General features: G+C 51.2%; 4 protein-coding genes across 4 annotated transcripts; 1 reads left to right on the forward strand and 3 right to left on the reverse strand.

Annotated features, from left to right (window-relative positions):
• Positions 1–4,940: 4,940 nt before the first annotated feature.
• Positions 4,941–7,549, reverse strand: UCRPA7_2144 (putative high-affinity glucose transporter protein; the record flags this gene model as incomplete). Its single annotated transcript, XM_007914719.1, has 6 exons — positions 4,941–5,126; positions 5,191–5,341; positions 5,396–5,805; positions 5,871–6,661; positions 6,720–6,977; positions 7,519–7,549. 6 exons carry the CDS (start codon positions 7,547–7,549, stop codon positions 4,941–4,943), a joined length of 1,827 nt encoding a protein of 608 aa, XP_007912910.1.
• Positions 7,550–11,446: 3,897 nt separating this feature from the next.
• UCRPA7_2145 (putative myb family transcription factor protein) lies at positions 11,447–12,492 on the forward strand (the record flags this gene model as incomplete). The annotated part of the gene is made up of 2 exons (XM_007914720.1): positions 11,447–11,962; positions 12,019–12,492. 2 exons carry the CDS (start codon positions 11,447–11,449, stop codon positions 12,490–12,492), a joined length of 990 nt encoding a protein of 329 aa, XP_007912911.1.
• Positions 12,493–13,045: 553 nt separating this feature from the next.
• UCRPA7_2146 (putative protoheme ix farnesyltransferase protein) lies at positions 13,046–13,870 on the reverse strand (the record flags this gene model as incomplete). The annotated part of the gene is made up of 1 exon (XM_007914721.1): positions 13,046–13,870. One exon carries the CDS (start codon positions 13,868–13,870, stop codon positions 13,046–13,048), a length of 825 nt encoding a protein of 274 aa, XP_007912912.1.
• Positions 13,871–16,061: 2,191 nt separating this feature from the next.
• UCRPA7_2147 (hypothetical protein) lies at positions 16,062–16,503 on the reverse strand (the record flags this gene model as incomplete). The annotated part of the gene is made up of 2 exons (XM_007914722.1): positions 16,062–16,082; positions 16,150–16,503. 2 exons carry the CDS (start codon positions 16,501–16,503, stop codon positions 16,062–16,064), a joined length of 375 nt encoding a protein of 124 aa, XP_007912913.1.
• Between the last annotated feature and the right edge of the window lie 2,691 nt (positions 16,504–19,194).

Below are 19,194 nucleotides of genomic sequence, written 5' to 3' on the forward strand. Positions count from 1 at the left end.
AGGTATAGGCAGGTAAACTGGAGTCTAGCGGACTTGGCCGTGAGACATTAATACAGCTCTGCCGTTGCCATTTCGAAGTGAGATCTCTATCTAGTCTACTAGGCTTAAATGTTTTGCGTGCCTTCATCCATCGAGGCATACAGAAAGCAGTGGTTCGGGACCATAAGCGGAACCGGCCGGTCTTTAGTGAAGTAAATGTCTGAGTAGTTATCATGGGTTATGCGTGCTTGTAACCTTGCCGTACCCCAGCAAACCCGCCTGCCTTGTATGGTTGCACTTGAAGTTGAGGGATCGGGCACCCCACCAGCATCGGCCACGCCGCTCGTACTAAATAATCTTCCAGAACTACCCCAATTCGATCCCACTAACATCCAAAGGCAATAGCTAGGTAGCCAGGTGTTTGCAATATCTGTCAGCTTGACGCCGGGCTTTCCTAACTGTGATAGAGAGACTTGAGGATCTCCGGTATTTCCATGCCGAACATTGTTCTCAAATTCACTGCAGATTGCCTCTTTCTTGCACTGGCTGCCCTCCGTTGTATCCGAAGCATCTCGTCCCATCAATTCCAGAGCAAATGTGATTCGATTCATCTCGTAGTGTTAAAGAGATAGTCGCCACTTATCATGGGCTTTCCCATGTTATCTATGATCTAAACCCAAAATCGAGACAAAATCCGGCACAATGGCCTGAGTGGACGCCATCAAGATTGGCGCTAACAGCGACCCTCCCGACTGCAGGGTTCCTTCGGTGAACCCTTGACGAGTTTGGAAGTGTTGTTTGGGCGGCTATTGATTAGTACCTGGACCAAATTTGGTATATCAGTTTCTACTCTGGATTCTCCATTACAGCCTACAACGCAGTTTGTATTGATATATCTATCACAGATGTCGCATAACCATATTTTATGTTGCAGCATCGAAATCCCGAACCAGAGCCTCAAGCTGATCTTGCATGTCCGAGAAGGTATTGATTGCCTGAATGATCTTGTTCTCACTAGTTCCACCGCCACTCCGGGTGAACGACAAACGCCATGCGCTTTCATCACTCAACTGATACTGCAATGCTTCATCTACAAGGCTAGGGGTTTTGAAGACCGATCCGACATCGCCGTTGAAGGACTCTGCTGGGATGCTCGCAAGCTCTTTAAGCAATGGTGGTGAAATAGTGATGTGATCTACTCCAGCCAGCATCATCACTTCATCAATCGATGTTAAGCTGGCTGGAAGAACTTTTGTCCTTATGCCAAGAGAACGGTAATACTGTTGGGCTTGGCCACAGAGGGCAAAGGCTTTATTGGCGTCTTTATATCTGTTGATTATCAGTACACTTGCCCTGGTTTTGCGTTCTTCCCGGAAGAGACCTGGCTCGACTTACCCGGGAACAAAGTGGACTTTCAATTCGTTGACATACGGAGCAATGTATGTGCATCCGGCATCGCCTGCTAGGGCAGCCTGTTCCATGCAAAATAAGGTCGTGGCCAGTGTAGCGATGCCGCGCTTCTCAAGCTCACGACATGCTTGCAAGCCTTCCCAAGTCGATGGAATCTTGATGCATATACGCGTAGCATCATAATCCGGGCTTAACTGCTTGAAATGAGAAACGATCCCTGCGACCCAAAGCCATTAGCTACGGTACAACACTAGCAGCCAGTACAGGATGACTACGTTCGGCATTCTTGACTGTCTTTTCGGTCGAATACGAATACTTAGGGTTTGTTTGAATGTGAGAGAACCCTGACAGATGCGGGACAATGTCGAGAGCCAGCCGGACCATCTACTTGCTTTAGCGAAACTCGCGAAAGGCAATCACGGCGAGTGTTAACATGCCATGATCTCAACAGCTAGCTCTTCCAGGATGGAGTCTGGTTGTTTGGCGAGCATCCAATGAGCATCTCGGATCGACTCTTTGATCAATTTCTCATGAATGAATGACACTCCATCCGGGCCTTTCTTGATTAATTCTGAATATGCGATGGCCTAGTGCACAGTATTGTGTGTTAGACAACTGATAAGCAAGGCTTGATATTCCGGATCTGACTCGCCTGGTTTGAAGTACAGTCGACGAACGGTCCGATGTTCTTGGCCACTTCCAGAAGTTAGCCAGGCGTTCATATCTTTGCCACTGCCATTTTATTCAATATTTCCATGTTGCTCACCATCACTATCGAGGGTATCACAGTCAACCGCACTTAGACCTCGAAGGCTGTCCAGAAGAGACTCGACTACCATTGCTGTCTGTTTATTAATATCTCAAAATGTTCCAAGACACTCGAAAATCTGGTTGAATGAAACGGAGAAGATCATACATGTGTTCACAGGTGTCGAAATGAGTAATGGAAGCCAAGTAGGGTGACAGTCGTCCGGCACCAAAAGGAGAACGCCTCTAACCCCGCGCGGTGTATAGTTGACGTCGTCTGGCATCATGGCTTGATCCTACCTGCATCATATTCCTCCGCAAAATGCAAGTATCTCATGAAATATCCGGAAGAGTATCCCATCATTGAATGAGTGCTTCAACTCGCAGAAATCAAAGGTTCAAGAGATCTCTGATTTCGTAATGCAACTTCAAGTCAACTTCAGTGGGGCATCACGGAAAGGCTGGCCTTGACCCTAATATATAGGCTCCCCGAAATTAGTGGCATCTTTTCAGTTAGGCGCCACCCGGAGTGTGATGGGATCAGGTGAGGACTTCACATAAACTAAGCTGCTAACGCGGCGTATTTCATTTCTCGGGTATCTCTATATATTTCGGGTTTTCATTCTCGAACCCGCCTTTAATTAGCATTCAACATTATTCGCGTACTTTGTCGTGTACTCTAGATGATAGAACTGAATGTCGCACATGTGACTTCCGAGTCACCTGGGCCACCTACAACCATCTATGATTCCTTACGAGTAGGTGTCCCAGGAACACTATCAATATCTCTCCGGACCGGTGTACTCGGGGTGCTGTCCCCCTCGAGCTCGAAGATAGGCGGTGCTTCGTATGGGAAGCCTTCGGATCGACGGAATATTGGCCCGGGTGGCGGTGTCAGTCCCCGACGCTGTGGGCTTGTAGCTAGCTCCTGAGGATTATTCGAAGCTTCCAACTCACGAACTTCATTATTTCCAAGCTCAGCTTGGGGTGGTGGTGGTAATTTCTTGGGGTCTGTCGGCGATAGGAACTTGGGTTCTTTCCTCCTCCGCCTCGCCCGGAGGAGTAGAAAAGCCACGACGAGTAAGCCCAGCGCTCCTACGGCAACACCTACACCGATGCCAATCTTGGCACCGCTCGATAACCCGCCGGAAGAGGACCCTGTGCTTGAACCAGAACCAGAACTATCGCCTCCCGTGGCTGATGGCGTGGAGGAGCCACTGCTCTCAATGGTAGACGAAGCGCCTGAAGAGATTGTGCCTGACGACCCTGAACTTGACGCGTCAGAGGTAGAAGATTGGGACGGAATAGCGCTGGTTGACGACGGCGAGGCAGTCGTTGATGTTGGTTCTGCAGACTCAGAGGTGGTCACCGGTGGCAGATCGGACTCCTGGAAGTTCAGCTGGAACAGTGGCGCGAATATGATGTAGGAAGATGCTTGGCTGTTCGGCAGGCTGACAAGTGAATAGTCATCGAAATGACCATCATCGCACTTGACTGTGGAGAAGGACGTCGAAGTTGCCGTCAAAACGCATGTTTGAGCATACGTGTTAAGTGTTGAGATAGAGGATGGGGAGAATCCACTGTAGAGTGTCAATAGGCGTCCTTGTCTTCTTTAACATGACGACTTACCTCGGGCAGCAGGCTATTGCTGTCTCGCCATCGCTCATGCTATATTCAATGCCCCAACCTTTATCCGTCGAACCGCCCGCCGTTGCGCGAGCTGCTGTGGTATAGCCCGCTGGACAGATATACCCAGGTGAATAAAGTCCCCATCCCATCATTACACCCGGGTCGGCCATCGAACTGGCGCGCGGTGGCCAGCAATCAGTCCAGTCGTGCGCCTTGCTGCTGGGATTACACGTCTGCGCTTGCCAGACAGTTGTGCATGTCTCGCACAGCGCCATGCCGACTGTGCACAAGCCTGGAGGAGTCCATGTTTCCGTCAGCGGCCCTAGCAGAGTCACGGGTGAGGTCATGATGCTATCGACAACGCGTTCTTTCAGTAGTCATGATGGACTGATCTGGACCTTAGATATTAGGCACTCGTTAGCGGTTGAGAGAAGAAGTGGTTTGCTTCAGGAGTCGCGATGGCGCGGATAAAGGAGGGGGCAACAGCTGTCACATCTTGTGAGGTACAGAGACATGACGTGTGGTACGGGCAGCGGATAGCATCAAGACCTGTACTCCGGACTGATTGACCAATTGATGAGCGCGGTTTGCCACACTTGTTCAATAGAGCGGTCGTATTCCTGGTCCGGGCCAAAACCTGTTTGGTGATCGCCGTACCCGATGTGGCATGGTTCCAACGCCGGCTTGCGAGGCGACATGGTCTTGATTCGCCGAACCGAACAATTTGCCCCTAGGTAAATTGAGAAGGATATCGACATTGCACAAGTCGTAGAGGGACCATTACAAGCGCCTTCAATCATTGAAGAACATGCCAATCACAGACCAACACCTACAAACACAGTGAAATTGCCTAGGTAGCGTATTCATACTAACAACCCAATGCTGCGATGATATAAAGACGGGCAAATTCTCTGTACAGTTGACTCTGATCAGAAATTACAGAATTAAACCCATTTCGGGTGGTAGCTCACGCGGCAGCTTTCAATCCTGAATGTCATTTGAAGCGAGCGCAACTCAGGTAAGATCCGAAGGAAACTAATGTGTTATTGTTTCATAACAACTCAATAAACTTAGATGTGTTTTGCTGCTTAAATAGCATGGTATCTCGCTAGAATTGCATCCTGCAAATCTTCCGCTTTCACTCTTACCACATTCGCAGATTTCCCAGGACAATATTATGGTTCGGTGTGCTCGTGAGCAGCTACAGCGTGCTCACCAAGTTTTTCCTTCTCGGTAATAGCTACATCACTGCCAATCGCGCCAGATCCACGTAGCATCTGAGTGAGACCGATCTCATGGTTGATCTCTTCCATTCGCTCGAAGTCAGCTTGTGCTGTGCCTTCGGATCCGAAGATAATGTCCTAATTGGGGATTTAGTTCTCTTATCCAATACGCTACCGGAGTCGGAGGACATCAATAACATACCATTTCTTCCAGAGTCAGACGCTTGGTCTCCGGAACAAAGAACCAAATGAAGGCGGCTCCCATATATGTCAAGATACCGAAGAGAATGTAAGTGCCGTAAGTGATGCCGCTCAACATGTCAGGAGTGACCTGACCAACGATGAAGTTGTTCCTACCAGTTTGCGTCAGCATGTGCCCATCGGTTGACGGCATATATACGACTCACATCCAGTTGCTCGAAGCACCCAGCGATACGCCATAAGGACGAGAGCTCAATGGCCAAATTTCAGCCACAATGATCCATGCACATGGACCCCAGGAGTAGCCGAAGTGAATGACGAAGAGCCAGACCATGGCTACAGCAGCCCATCCCGCCGCAGCTTGGGTATCCCATCGATTATCATCTTTGGCGACTATGACAGCGATGATGATGTGGCAGGTGGCCATACCAATAGCACCGATTGTTAGCACTGGTTTTCGACCAACGCGATCAATCCAGAGGACGGCAGGAATGGTGGCAATGAACATGGCAATACCAACGACTCCTGTTGCAAGCAGCGAGGTGGTATTTCCGCTGAGACCAAGCTGCTTGAAGATTGTCGGGGCATAATAAAGTACGGCATTGATACCAGTCCACTACATCGCGGTTGGAATTAGAGATCAGATAACACCAAAGCTTTATTCAGGGAGAGGTCTCCTACCTGCTGGAAGAACATCGTAACAGTCGCAACAACAACACGTTTGAACATACTCTTGGTCTGGAAGAGCGACTTGATGGCCACAAACTGCAGTTTGAAGGTATTCCAAGCCGTTTGCTCACGCAGCGCAGGGAAGTGTTCGGCCACTGTTCGTTTCTCGAAAAGGGATTGAGCCTTGATCTCTAAAAATTCGAGTTCGACCAGCTCGTGATTCTGCGGAAGACCACGGAGACTTGCCAGCACTCGGCGTGCCTCGTCTTCTCGATTGTGATGAACAAGCCACCGTGGGGAGAAAGGCATGAAGATCATGCCGACGAAAAGAACCAAGGCAGGACCGAGTTGTAGACAGATCGGGATGAGCCAAGAAGCGTCTTTCTGATGGCCAGCCTTTGTTCCACCAATATAATTGGTCCCGTAATCGATCCAGAAGCTGATCATGATACCAAAGCAGATGGCAAGTTGCTGGGTCGCCACCAAAGCTCCGCGGACCTCTGGCGGGGCGACTTCAGAGTTGTAGATAGGAACGATCATTGCCATACTTCCAACTCCCATTCCCGTTATGAAACGACCTGCGAGAATTGCGTTGGGTCCAGCTTGAATAGCAGTTGCCTGGATGATGACACCGAGGCAGAAGACGGAGACTGCCACGAGAATGCCGTATTTTCGGGAGAGAGCCTCAGCGAGGAAACTCGACAGCAGAGTTCCTAGCCAGGCACCGAGCTCAAGAATAGCTGTGAGCCATCCCTTCTTCGTCTGGCTAGCATTGGGGTCTATAGGATCGTAGTCCCCCATATCTTTTGTGGGTATCAGCATCGTTATGACAAAAGCCTTACTTGGTGGAGGAAGACTCACGCGCCTGGAACGACGGCATGGCAAGAACACCCGAGAACATGCCCTGGTTGTAGCCGTACAAAACACCACCGATACAAGCAAAAGCAGCGATACGAAAAACCTTGAAGTTCTTCACCAGTGCCATAGGGCCGCTAGCACCCATAAGGGCTTGTCGACGCGACAAAGCCGCATCATAGAACGCGCCGGCGCCGGCATCTGCTCCAGCACCCATTGTCGGTTCTTCTTCACGCACTCGCTCAAACTTGTGAGATAACAGGCCTGTAGATAAAGGTTGACTTGGTCTAATATTTGGGCTGTGAGACGAAGAGCGATGGAATGCCAAGATTCAGAAAGCAGATTAGCAAAACAAACCACCGAGTTCTGGGTTACTGGTAACCAGCCGGGCGGAAGATATGGCTTTATACTACTGTTGGCGAACCAATATTCGGCAGACCACATGTCTGTGGGTGGTCTGGAACTAGCACCGGTGGAGAGGATAGCTCTAAGAGTTTACTGTAACTGTCTCTTGCATGACACATGAGCTCGCCGCGCAAATCAAATATGATCATTTCTGCAGGGACGGTAGTGGAGTGTCCATCTCGACCCACCTCTGGCTTAATTCTCCAAGCAACCTATAAGATGAACACAGTGATTTACAAGGATGAGGGGTAAATTGAAGAACCACGCGGTACCGATGCATGTTGACGGATCAGTGGGACGCGGCGGGCCGGTTGAATGGTGAGAGCCTGAGAGGTGCCATCTGAGAACCCTTGAAGGCTCAAAGTAGATATCAAACGCTCTAGGCTTCTACGACTCTTACCTTGACTGCTTACGAGACTAGTGAGAGACATCTTGACAACAGGGGACCTTCTATAAACCGGGAAACGGACGCATACGCGTATCGTTGATGACCTTCAACTGGGGCGCTTAGCAGAATATCTCTAATCGGCATCTGCGCTACAACAACTCATCACGCTCGGCTCCAATGTCTCCAAGTGGAGAGCCAGCAGGTAAGTCAAGCATCCCCGCTGGGCCTTCAGCCCTGGTGTGCGGAGAAAAACGTGGAGAATAGCGGCGGCTTCGCGGCACATCTCCTGTGCTGATCTTTCTGCTTCTGGGGTTGCTCGCACTGCATTTAGCCTGAAGTCAGGATGCTCCTCTCGCCAGCATTACCCATTGGCTGCGTGTGGTCGGTTCGCACTACGCTGGGAGGAAATATAAGGGAAATTTGCTGCTTCTCCGCCCGCGAGGAACTGTGAGTATCGGCCCTATTGTCGGCTATCGTGCACTCGTCGGTGGCTGCCCACTGCCGCCGCTCGAAGGAACCGAGAGGCTTGAGGAACAGGCGGATACTGGCTGAAAACCTCCGGCTTAATTCCTGGCGAAAGAGCCCTTAGAAGAGCCAAGCCGGGCACTACGACGCCACGTCCCTCACTGGACTGAGCTTAAGTCTTGACTGACAGCTACGCTTGTCTCCCGTAATAATTGAAAAGCAAGCCACACGCCCTTACCATTGGAAGGGAACAATGCCGTGAAAGCCTGCAAAATGCCCCGGGCGATACTCCGCCGCCCGCTGGGAAAGCGAGCGTGATTTGACGGTCAACCCAGCAGATGTCCCGGAGGAATAACCGGACTTGCAAAATACGGTGTCGATTCGCGCGTTCTAGGGCAGTAAGTGAGCAGCATGTATTGGGACACAAGGCAACACAGTCATGAGTTCACTGAAGAAAGGTTGAGGCATCTAAGAACTGGTCCGGGATTGAGTGCTACGCAGAAACACCGTGATTACTGCGCAATCGCGACTTTTCCTTCTGTCTGACTTTGTTTAACCGATTTGGCTTTCGGGCAAGTTGATGCGCCCCAGCACCACAGAATTGAACTGCGATCATCTAAACTTGCTCATGGCTAGATCACATGAAAAGACAAGCCTGGCATATACTGACAAAAGATGACGTGATTGTAGCTTCATTAGGACGGTAAAGAAATAAGGAGATATCTCGCCATCTCTCTCTCCTGCCCCAAGCGCGACCTCCAGCCCCAAAGGATGGTCAGGTTTACACGATAAATTGACAAAATAGATCCAAGGAAACTTGAAACGATTTCATGCAGTTGGTTCTTATCAGCGAGCAAAGGATCACATATGAAGCACGCCACAGCGTAGTCGGTCTCCTTGGGTGAGGCCCAAAACAGCACCTGGAGAGAAGGTCGTGGGAATGGTCAGAGTCGGTCAGTGAAGAGGCCCGCGCGCTTCGTTCGGTGCAAGTTAAGGAAACATAATTTGCGCAAATAGCGCGACGAGTGAACTGATCAGATTTGTTGCTCGAAACGGTCAGGAGCTGTTGTGCTTGGCGCGCGGCGTGCTGGCGGGCGCGATGCCGACAATCTTGATCTAGTTGGTTGCGTATCTACTTATAGGTAGTGGCATCTGCGCAGTGGCTGCGATCTACCATCCGCGTTGGATGCACGATCAGATCAAAACCGAGATGCATGCAATGGTGGTAATGCAGTACAAACAAGGAGCAGAGAAAAGGCCCAACGACCAACAGGCTGCCTTTTGGCTGAGAGTTAGACGTACTTGCGGCCCGCGAGTAGCTACCGGAAACACTTGAAATTGCCTTCTCGTGCAATGTTTACTTTGGGATGAGGTATTGTAGGTATCTCGCCCGCCAACTTTAGGGGCAAGTTACTTGCATGGAGGGGTGAATGAAGCGAGCGAATGGGAGGACCAGCACGTGAGGCGGGCCAAAAATAGGGACAAGCCAAGCCTAATTGAGATCGCCAAAATTAAAACGATGTCTAGACGCGCGCCTCGAGACGATCGATGCGTTCATCTTCTTTCTTTCTCCTTTCCGTCCTCTCCTTTTTGAAGACTGACCGTTCGAGCTATACCACTTGCATTGCAGCCAATCCCACGCCAGCATTGTTCCTCTGTCCTGTTTCACCATTTCTCGCGATGCTGCTCCCTGCGCTGTCATTTGCCTGCTCCCCAGAGACTGACGCTTCATGGCTTGATCGACAGCTTCAACCGCCTAACAGTCAAATGGTACCCCGCCATCTGACTGGACCTCCACGTACCTGACTTACCACCACGAGTTGCTTTTCTTTCCCAGGTTGCCGTCTCGCTCTGCAAGCTGCCACCACGCAATGCTACCTGAGCCTTGTTAGCTTGCGATGTACGGCTCTTCACTTCATTATCAGTCGCGCCTGGCGTCTGCGAATCATGCAATGCACTTCCCCTCTTCATTTCCCGGCCCGCCTGCTTCGCTGGGGCCGCGATACGCTCTTTGGTCCTCGGGCGCCCTGTGCCGCCCTACGCCAGTTCTCAGCCAGAGCTAGAGACTGTTTCCACCGTTGGACTCTCGCCTGACGGATCATACGAAGAGGTTCCTAGGCTAGCTCGCTCGTACTGGTGTTAAGTGACACCATCTCAACCCATACATACACAACCTTGCTGGGACGGTGAGTTGGCATGCCTTGTCCTTATCGGGATGTACGGTGGACAGGGTCCACACGACATGGCATAATGGACTGTTCGCAATGGACAGACAAAGGCGGCTCGATGAGGTTAGAGGCTCATTACAAGGCTGGCGGCTACTCGTGCCAACTTCCACTCCCTTTGCTATTTTTGAACAGCCCAGTCGAGCTCCAATGTTGAACTCAGTCTGTTTCTTCTTCCCATTCCGCTTCCGCTTCTCCACACTTGATGCCATAGACCACCTTTCATGTCTATGCCCCTCCCATTTCGATTGCCTGCCCGTAGCCAAGACTGCAGTGTGTCGCCCCCATTGTCCATATTTGCACCCCCCTCTCTGTCTTTTCATATTCTGGTCTTCCTTCTCTATTGCTGACTCTGATGCCGCTGGCGCCGCCGAGGTCTGGCAAGTTGCCTGCTTCTCCTCCCCTAGCGTCAAGGGTCAAACCCCCATGCTCCATGGAATGGATACATACATGAACTGTTAGCCGCCCTGCCAACTCCCCGTCGTCCACGGCAGGATCCACAACCGGCCCCCAGCGTAGCCGCCCAACTTCAGACAGACGCCATTCCGAAACCCGTCAGCCAATATCAGAGGCCAAAGGCAGCTCTTCTCGTTCTTTCAGACACACGAGCCTGGTTTCAAGACGGCTGTTGTTGTCTATCTAATGTCGTTTCAGATCGACTACCCTGGTTCCACCTGCTCCTGCTGCTTGACAGCATCATCAGTCTCCGAGCTGCGAGCATACCGTTTCTGCGGATCTCTCTTGCCGCCAGCAGCCAGACCGAATTTTGAACCTGCCTTTATAAGTAAGAAGGCTCTTGCTGCTGGCCGGGTTGGCTTCATCGGTCTCCTTGTGTTTGTCTGTTTCCTTTTCTTGTGAATCATCATCTCAAGCCTTTTCCTTGCCTTCTCCGGTTTTCTTTCATTTCCTTTCTAGTCTCTTCGTCATCTTCATTCTCCAAACTTCAGTCGTTGCTGGTTAGTCCTTCGTTTGATACGAACGGAAGACCTGACCTAGTACCATCAACTCATCTCTGCGGATTCGTCCGGCCTCGAGAACGGCCTCACCGCATATCAAACCCTCGCTATTTGAACTACGTTGTGCTGGTATTAATCTATAATCACCTTCGTTCAACCGCCGACTACACTCGTTGCCGAGGTTCTCAATCTATTACCTCGCAAAACGTCCAGGTCGCTGAAAAGCACCTACATCTAAATAGGAGCATGCCAAAGCTTACCCGAACATCAAGCCACCACCGCTACCCCAATCCAATGCCAGTCTCACTCGCTCCATCTCAACACCCCATGTCCCAAAACAGCATGGCTTTCTACAGCAGCCAGAGGATCCCATCTGCAGACTACTACGGAAACGTGGCAACATCCGCTCCGCAGGCTCAGATGGCAGTGCCGTCACAGTACGACCCGTATGCCGTAGCGCCCCTGACTATCCCCCCAAACAGCGCGCCATCGTCTCTCACTGTGCCGGCCCCACTTCCAACTCAGCACCGGGCCTCTTCGGGAGCCTGGAATGCTTCGGACGACCACACTCTTTTGACTGCACGTGCTCAGGGACAGAACTGGGCCCAGATCCACCAGAACTATTTTCCCAACAAGACTCCCAATGCGTGTCGGAAGCGGCACGAGCGGCTGATGGAGCGCAAAGGCGCTGATGACTGGGATACGAGGAAGATGGAAAAGATGGCCAAGGAGTACATGGCCTTGCGCAAGGAGATCTGGGCACCGCTGGCACTTCGAACAGGCGAGAAGTGGAACGTCGTGGAGCAGAAGGTAAATGGTCCTAGCCTTACAGCATGTTAGATGAGCATACCGCTAACGGCCCTCAGTGCATGTCCAATGGCCTGAAAAACTTGCAAGCCTCTGCTCGAGCGGCGGCTCGCCGTGAGCGTCTCGAGTCGGGACAGCCCCTGACCGGGTATGACGATGACAGCGGCATCAGCGGTATCGATCTGACTCCGGTAGATGACATCGACGGCTATGGCAGCCCCGGAAACAGCACCTCGTCCGGCGGGGGCCAGAGCAGTAGTAGCACTGCGTCCCAGACCTACTCGACCGCCCCACTCCATCCTCAAGGGGCATATCCCGGATACGGGTATGGTCACCCACAGGGTCCCCATCACGGCTACACCTCATCGGTCAGTTCGACCGGAACCGCCGCCTACCAACAACAGCCGCATGGCCAGCACTCACAGTCCGCCAGCCCGTACATGAATCACGGCAACAGACTACCGAGCGTAGACATGGGCATTGATGCGATCATCAACCGCCCCGGGGGTGCCCAACAGCAGGGACCCATGTGATAATAGACTTTCCTTATTTGTCATCTCATTACCATCGCCGCCCACAAACCCCGTGCCTGACGGGTTCGGCGCCGTTGTCAAACCTTCGTTAGTTTTCTTTACTGTCACGTACTGCTCTTTCCATTCTTTTAAAACGAACCGGGATGAATTTTCCACTGCATGGATGGCATAATGGAGTCACGGAGAATATCGGCGTTATACGGGAGAAGAGGCGTCTAAACTGAATCTGTCTTTTCATTTAGTCAAGCACGGTCACTTATAAGGAGGAACTCGTCACTTTACAATAGTGATGTGGATGGTGTGGAGCGCGTCTATTCCGGCAGGTAATGAGGAACACATTGTACACTAGATTATATAGATACCACGGAGCTGGGTGGAAAGCATCCGGGATGGGAAAATGCAGGCCCTGCCAATCTTTAAACCTTCCATTGCGCTCTCATGCATAGCCCTTGTCGCCAACATCCCAAGTACCTGATAGTACAAACAATTTTCAAATGCCGATGACACCTCATCGGGCTTATGATAGAACAAATCTTTGTACTTCATTTCATACTCAGCTCTTGAGGTCACCGTGAGGCGTAGGCGCCGGAAGGGGCAGCAGGGAATCCTCGTCATCTTCCCAATCATCATCTTCTTCCTCGGGCTCGCCCATCACGCTCCTCCATACCCTTTGCCACATGCCCTTCTTCTGAAACAAGGCCAGCACCATCACGGCAGGCAGGTGCCACACACTCGCCCAGAACAGACTTCTTGCCGAGCCCTTGTGTCCTTCAAAACGCCACATTTTGACAGCCTCTCGTATAAGCCACAGGTTTATGGGCAAGCTCGTCACCGCAAAGCTCCACTCCGTAACCCCCGTCGCGCAGAGGCCCAGACATATGGGGATGAATACAAGACTATACCTAAGAGCGACACGCGCGTTCCTCGCCGGGTTGACCCAGCACAGCATTTTCAGGCCGGCGGCCTTGTATTCCTCCCGAATCGGCCACGACAGCGCCATGAAGTGCGGGAACTGCCACGCGAAGAGGAGCCCCGCGAGCAGCCAGCCGCCGAGGCTGGAGCCGTCCGAGGCGAAGAGAAGCTCGCGGAACGTGCCGTCGCCGGTCGCGGACTCGCCGGCCGCCGCTGCCCAGCCCATCAGCGGGGGGATGCCGCCGACGAGGGCCCCGACCCAGGTGTTGAGCCACGATAGCTGCTTCATGGGCGTGTAGACGCCTGCGTACAGTACAATATTGGCGGCGCCGAGGAAGGACACGGTGGGGTTCACGCCGAGGTAGAGAGCTCCTATGCCGGTAGCTGCGGCGGCCGCTGCGAAGAGGAGAGCTGTCTTTTTGGAGATGAGGTTGCGGACAAGAGGTCGATTTCGAGTTCGGCTCATTTTGGCGTCGGTTGCTGGCTCGTAGAGCATATTCAGCGCATTAGCGGAGGCGGAACAGAGTGTGGTTCCAGTCGTGAGGAACAGGAGGGTTAGAGGACTGAGAGATGGTGTTTCGGCCAGCACGGCGCCGGATAGGAAGGACGGTACAGAATACAGCGCATACGGTGCCATAGCGGTCAAGACCACGAGAACCGTGAGTCGAGGTTTCGAGAGCGAGAGGAGGGCGGAGAAGAGTCGGCGGAGGGAGCGGGCGGGCTGCGCAGCCGCGCTGTCGGAAAGAATCGTGGAGGCATTCTGAGGCAACACGGCTTGGTCCCCTGCTGATTGTGAATGCTGTGATAGAGCGGCTTGAGCTGCTTGGCGTTTGGCGGCTTGCCGGCGTCGGTGCGGCAGGTCTGCGGTGCCTATTTGTGGCGAGGACTCGCTGTGCGCTACATCGGAAGGCGACTTATCGGTGGCCGTGACTGAAGCTACCGATTTCCGCGCTGTTGTGGTGCCAATGGAGGCATTAAATCGATCGAGCAGGCTATTAGAGAGGAAATAGCTCGTCTTCAGCCGAGGAGACGCGGTAACGGGTACAGCTGCCCGCGCAGTCGTGCCGGTGGAGATGGCACGGCGCGACGGTTGAGCTCGAGGTTGAGCAAGGCCGAGTCGCAGACTACACTGCCAGCAGACCTTCTCAGGAGCGCGGATGCGAGGGATCAGTCGCGGTGGTCGCATCTTGAGAGCCTCGCCAGCGCATGGCTATAATAGCCGTGGTCCAATGCCTCAATGCAGCGAAGTTGTGCTGGAATTGAAGAGCGATTGCCAGCTTCGAGATTCCTTGACTACGGCGCCCCAGGAAATGGTGGTCTGCTTTTCTGAGCTAGGCTAACCCAGCTCGGATCACAAGAATTGAGTCAAGCCACGATAAGGCGCAGAAGTGGCTGATGAAAAGTGTGGCGCCGCACCTCAGTCTAACATCACATCTCACTGAGCGAATTCCATGCTCTCACGATGTGCTCTCAATACTCAATGTGAATGCATTATATATCTCAATTGACCTCGTCGTTCTAAACATCTAAAGATGGGCCTCTCCTACTTCGGTATACCCTAGTGGACCGTACGCTATCCGAGCACAGGGTTTTCTTTTAGCACAGACAAGGGATCCTGCCAATTGCAGACTTGCATCTTCATTCCTCCATCGCCCAACCCAGCATCCTGAATTTAACCGCATTCATCCTGTCAGTGTGACCTGCAGCATCGAGATGATGGTAATGCCAGTGGACGTTGTCGACGAGCATGCAAAGGCGGTCGAGTGGCTTAGACGGTTCGCGAAGAGTGCCCCCAGGGCAGTAGAAGGTGTCGCCTTCTCGCTTCACCCACTTGTACTTGCGATTCGAAGTCGTGAAGTCTAGTCTGCCCATGGGGCCGAATGTGGTATACCGCCTGCGAGCGCCCTTCCTTAAATCCCACTGCGAAGTCGAGTGAAACACTAGGTAGACGTACTCTAGGTCTGGAAAGCACCACAAGAATGAGACCAGCCGTTTGAGCGCTGCCTCGTACGCCGGTGAATGGCACGAGCGGCTTGCTCTACAGTAGCAAGCGCCTGCCCGTCGCAGAACCTGCGGCCTCATGCATCGTTGCGTCCACCCTTCTTCAATTTCAACCGCGACTCGTCGAATCCCAGAGAGAGAATGATACTCCCGTTGATGATGGTAGAGACTTGGTGATCGACTGTACATGGGGGTCTGACCGAAGCTGCTGTTTGGAAGGTTATACCACTCAAGGAACTTGACGTAGACAAGATCGTGCGCTGCGTCAATAGAGGCTTGCTTTCCATTCCCAAGTGAGATGTCAAGTCGCTCATCGAACTCCTGGATAGACTTCAAAGCGACGGCCTCACTAGAGCTAGAGACTCGCTTCAAGCTATCGTAGGTTTTGTACGCAGACACGCATCCTGGTGGGAAGCTCTGGCCAGCCGTAAGAAAGCTCCCGCTGGGCCGGCCTTCCTCTGGCTCGACAAGTCGGATAAGACCGCATGTTTGTTTGGCCTCTTCACTAATTCCTCGTTCTGGCGGTGTCGGCACCCACTGACCGTCATCGTGCTCATATGTGTTCCATCTAGTCACTGGACCGAAAACTGGGTTTCCTGCTATCTCGGGCGGAAGTATTTCAATCCCATTACCGCGGTCCTTCGGCTGTGGCTCTCTCATCGGAATTCCCCCTTCTTCTGTTCCTCGTCCCCGCATCATCCGGACCAGAGTCTCGAATTCGTGAGGGATCCTCACTTCTCTGACCTCGCATAGCCAGTCCGTGAGGATGAAAGGAGGCTTCCATGCATGTGGATCCATGGGATTCCACTCTTTGTCGGGAGGAGTTACGACGACCGCAAAGAAGTGAATACCCGGCTTGCTCAAGGCGTTGTTCCAGATCTTTAGCTGCAGCTCCTTCGGCAATCTCATGAACTTCTTGAACGGCTTCTTCTCCAATCCATGGGCCTTTATTGATTCCCAGCGAAGCTTGACGTTGATGGGGCTGTTTCTCCTCTTCATTTGCGACTCGTACGGATACTTGTATCGTTTCTTCCAAGGCTTGGGGCTGGCTTTCTCCCACAAGAAGCGAGCAGTCTTGCAGTGTAACCGGCGTCCCATGATGACTATCTGCAATTTCTGACTTGATTAGGCCCTCGTATGGCGAGTGAGAAAAGGTGAGATGATGCGAAAATTGACGTAGGTAGGTGGGTGATTGGTTTTGCGAGGAAACGTTCTGTGAGTGCGACTTTGTGTGCCTGCCGTGGTTGAGCACCACGAAGAAAATCCGAGAGGAACAAACAATAGGATGAATACCCATTGTGCAGCCACTACAATCAGACGCTGACCCCGTCAATGTGTGGAAACCCACAATTTGCTAACCCCTGCTTTCAAGATTTCATAGTTTGGTGACTATGATGGTGAAATTTGGTATGATGCTTTCGATTTTCACACTCATCTCATATTTGACGGTGAATAAGCTTGACTAATTCGTGAACGAGTATGAACTTGCAATAAACTGAAATGTAAAGGTACATCCGCTTTGATCCATCTAAATTCGACCCCAAAGACGTCTATGACAAACGCCTCTCTGAACTCGCAATAACATGCCGTTCTATTCAGTTCTATGTTGATGCGCCTAAAGCCCTATCATAGCTTGTTCATTCTTGCCCAAGTTTTGGTGTCCAAAGATACAAATGTTGACCAGGTTTGTGTATTTTTGGCAGTTGCTTCGGTATTTGACTGGTGTGGTAATGCGCAGATACCTGAATCATTTGTCACTTTAAACATGGACATTGCATTGAGGATGTCATTTTTCCTTACCATTAAAACGTAGCAAACCCGTATACGGCCCTTTGACCAGTCCTTCCTCGGGTCGATTTAGAACAACGGCACGGCCAAGTTCCTCATCATCGAGTACTTCAGGAAATAATACGCCCAAACATTCAGCCTCAGCTCCACCGACTCCCAATGTAAATTCGTTTGTGGCCTGGAATGTGACTAACATGCTTCAAACAGTGATAGTGGTCCTCTAATGGGCTCATGTGAATCCTGAGTGACGATGATAATTGGTTCTCTGCCGCAGCTTCAGGGATCTAGCTTTGATTAAGTTGCTGGACACAACAGGTACCGGCTTAGTAGGGCATACCGTCGCTTATGTATCCATTTTAGGATGCTCAAATGTCACTACCCGAGTAATATCGGTATGATACAGTTTTCTCAATGACGGACTTGCAACGTCTCATCTTCCTTGCCTTCAAACGAACACACCGGCCGAATCTTGTCAAATGCTATAATTCTCTAAATGGAACCGGTGTGATATCGAAAGGAACACTGACCGGTAAAAGCACTTTGGTTTCTATCAACATCCTTAGATTGGTTAGTCATGTACAATTGCATGAGTCCACAGCTCCGGCGTCTTACTATAATCGACCTAAGGTACGATGTCACACAGTTTGTGTCCCACTTTCAAATCCCATTGGGCGCCTCATATTTTCTATCAGCGAAGCTACGTACACTCCGCTTGGCTGAACCGGTCGGGAGAATCTCATTTGGCCGCCATTTTTGGGCGACCGGTCGGAAACTCTGGCTCGGGCAGAAATTCTCCCTCGAGAAAAAAAAGTCACAATCATTTCTGAGCGGCTTGTTTGAGCAGTGTGGTGTCAATGACAGGATTGTCGACCCCCGTGGAAACACTCTTCCTACATGCCAAGCTCGGGGGACTGGCTCAGAAGTTCTTTGGGAGAGGTTCGTGTCATTTGCATCATCATCTAGAATAGAGCTTGAAAGACTAGTTTACAAATAATTCTTTAGGCCTTATTGCCATCATAGTACTTTTTGAGCGGAAAATCACCAATTGTTCCGTCACCATAATCAATCGTTGTCTCCCGCGGTGTCCATTTCTCCTCAAACATTTGGGATATGAAATATAATTCGTCTTCGTAAAGATTCTGGTCTTTGATGTAACTGATTGTATCGGCTAGAAAGGATTGACTGTGAGTGGAGTGGATTACCCTATAGTGATGATTTGCCATACCTCTATCCTCCATCAGCTTCTTTGTTTTCTCGAGGAACAGAATGTCTTCCGTGGTGAAGTCAGCAAAGGGAGTCTTGTGCCTCTGTTTCCAATCCAATTCGAATGGATTACAGGGCTGAGTGCGGTAGTGGTAATGAGATAAGAAGACATTTGCGCCATGATGCCGCTCAGAGATAAAGTTTGGAATGGCGTAGCGTCGCTGTCAGGAAGGCTTGATGTTAGCAATGCGATGACATTCCAGAATACTGAAATAAGCATTACCCGGAGACCTTGCTTCCTTGCATTCTTATAGTTCTCATCTGAGACCTTTGCACAGCTATGTAATGACATGAAGGTAATCAAATAAATCGTCATCCAGCTTCTTGGTCGATTCTCTAGAACGACCTTTTGGAAGTCTTCGAGCACCTGCTTGTTGAGAGGCACCAGAATGCCGAGCGTAAGGATCATATCTAGTTGTTGAATCATCACCGGTGGCAAGGGAACTTTGTCAAAGAGTGGAAACGACCGGTCATTCTTCTCAGGCTCCATATCAAGCGTATCGTCTCCCTCGATGTGTTCCATTGTGGTAGTGCGTCGAACTGCGAACCAAAGTCGAAAGAAGTTGCCAAGAAGGAGCCTTTCAGCAGGTGCCTACATCCGCACATCAGCATTGCTCCCAAGGATATCACCTCACTGTTTTTCTTCTCTTGAGAAAGGAGTTTTCCCTTACCTGCACCCTTTCCATGTATCTTCTAGCAAACTTATATGTCTGTTTCACCAACTCATCGCCACTCTGA

The sequence above is a fragment of the Phaeoacremonium minimum genome (assembly GCF_000392275.1).
Source record: "Phaeoacremonium minimum UCRPA7 unplaced genomic scaffold PA7_03_scaffold_149, whole genome shotgun sequence".
Taxonomy (NCBI): Eukaryota; Fungi; Ascomycota; class Sordariomycetes; order Togniniales; family Togniniaceae; genus Phaeoacremonium; species Phaeoacremonium minimum.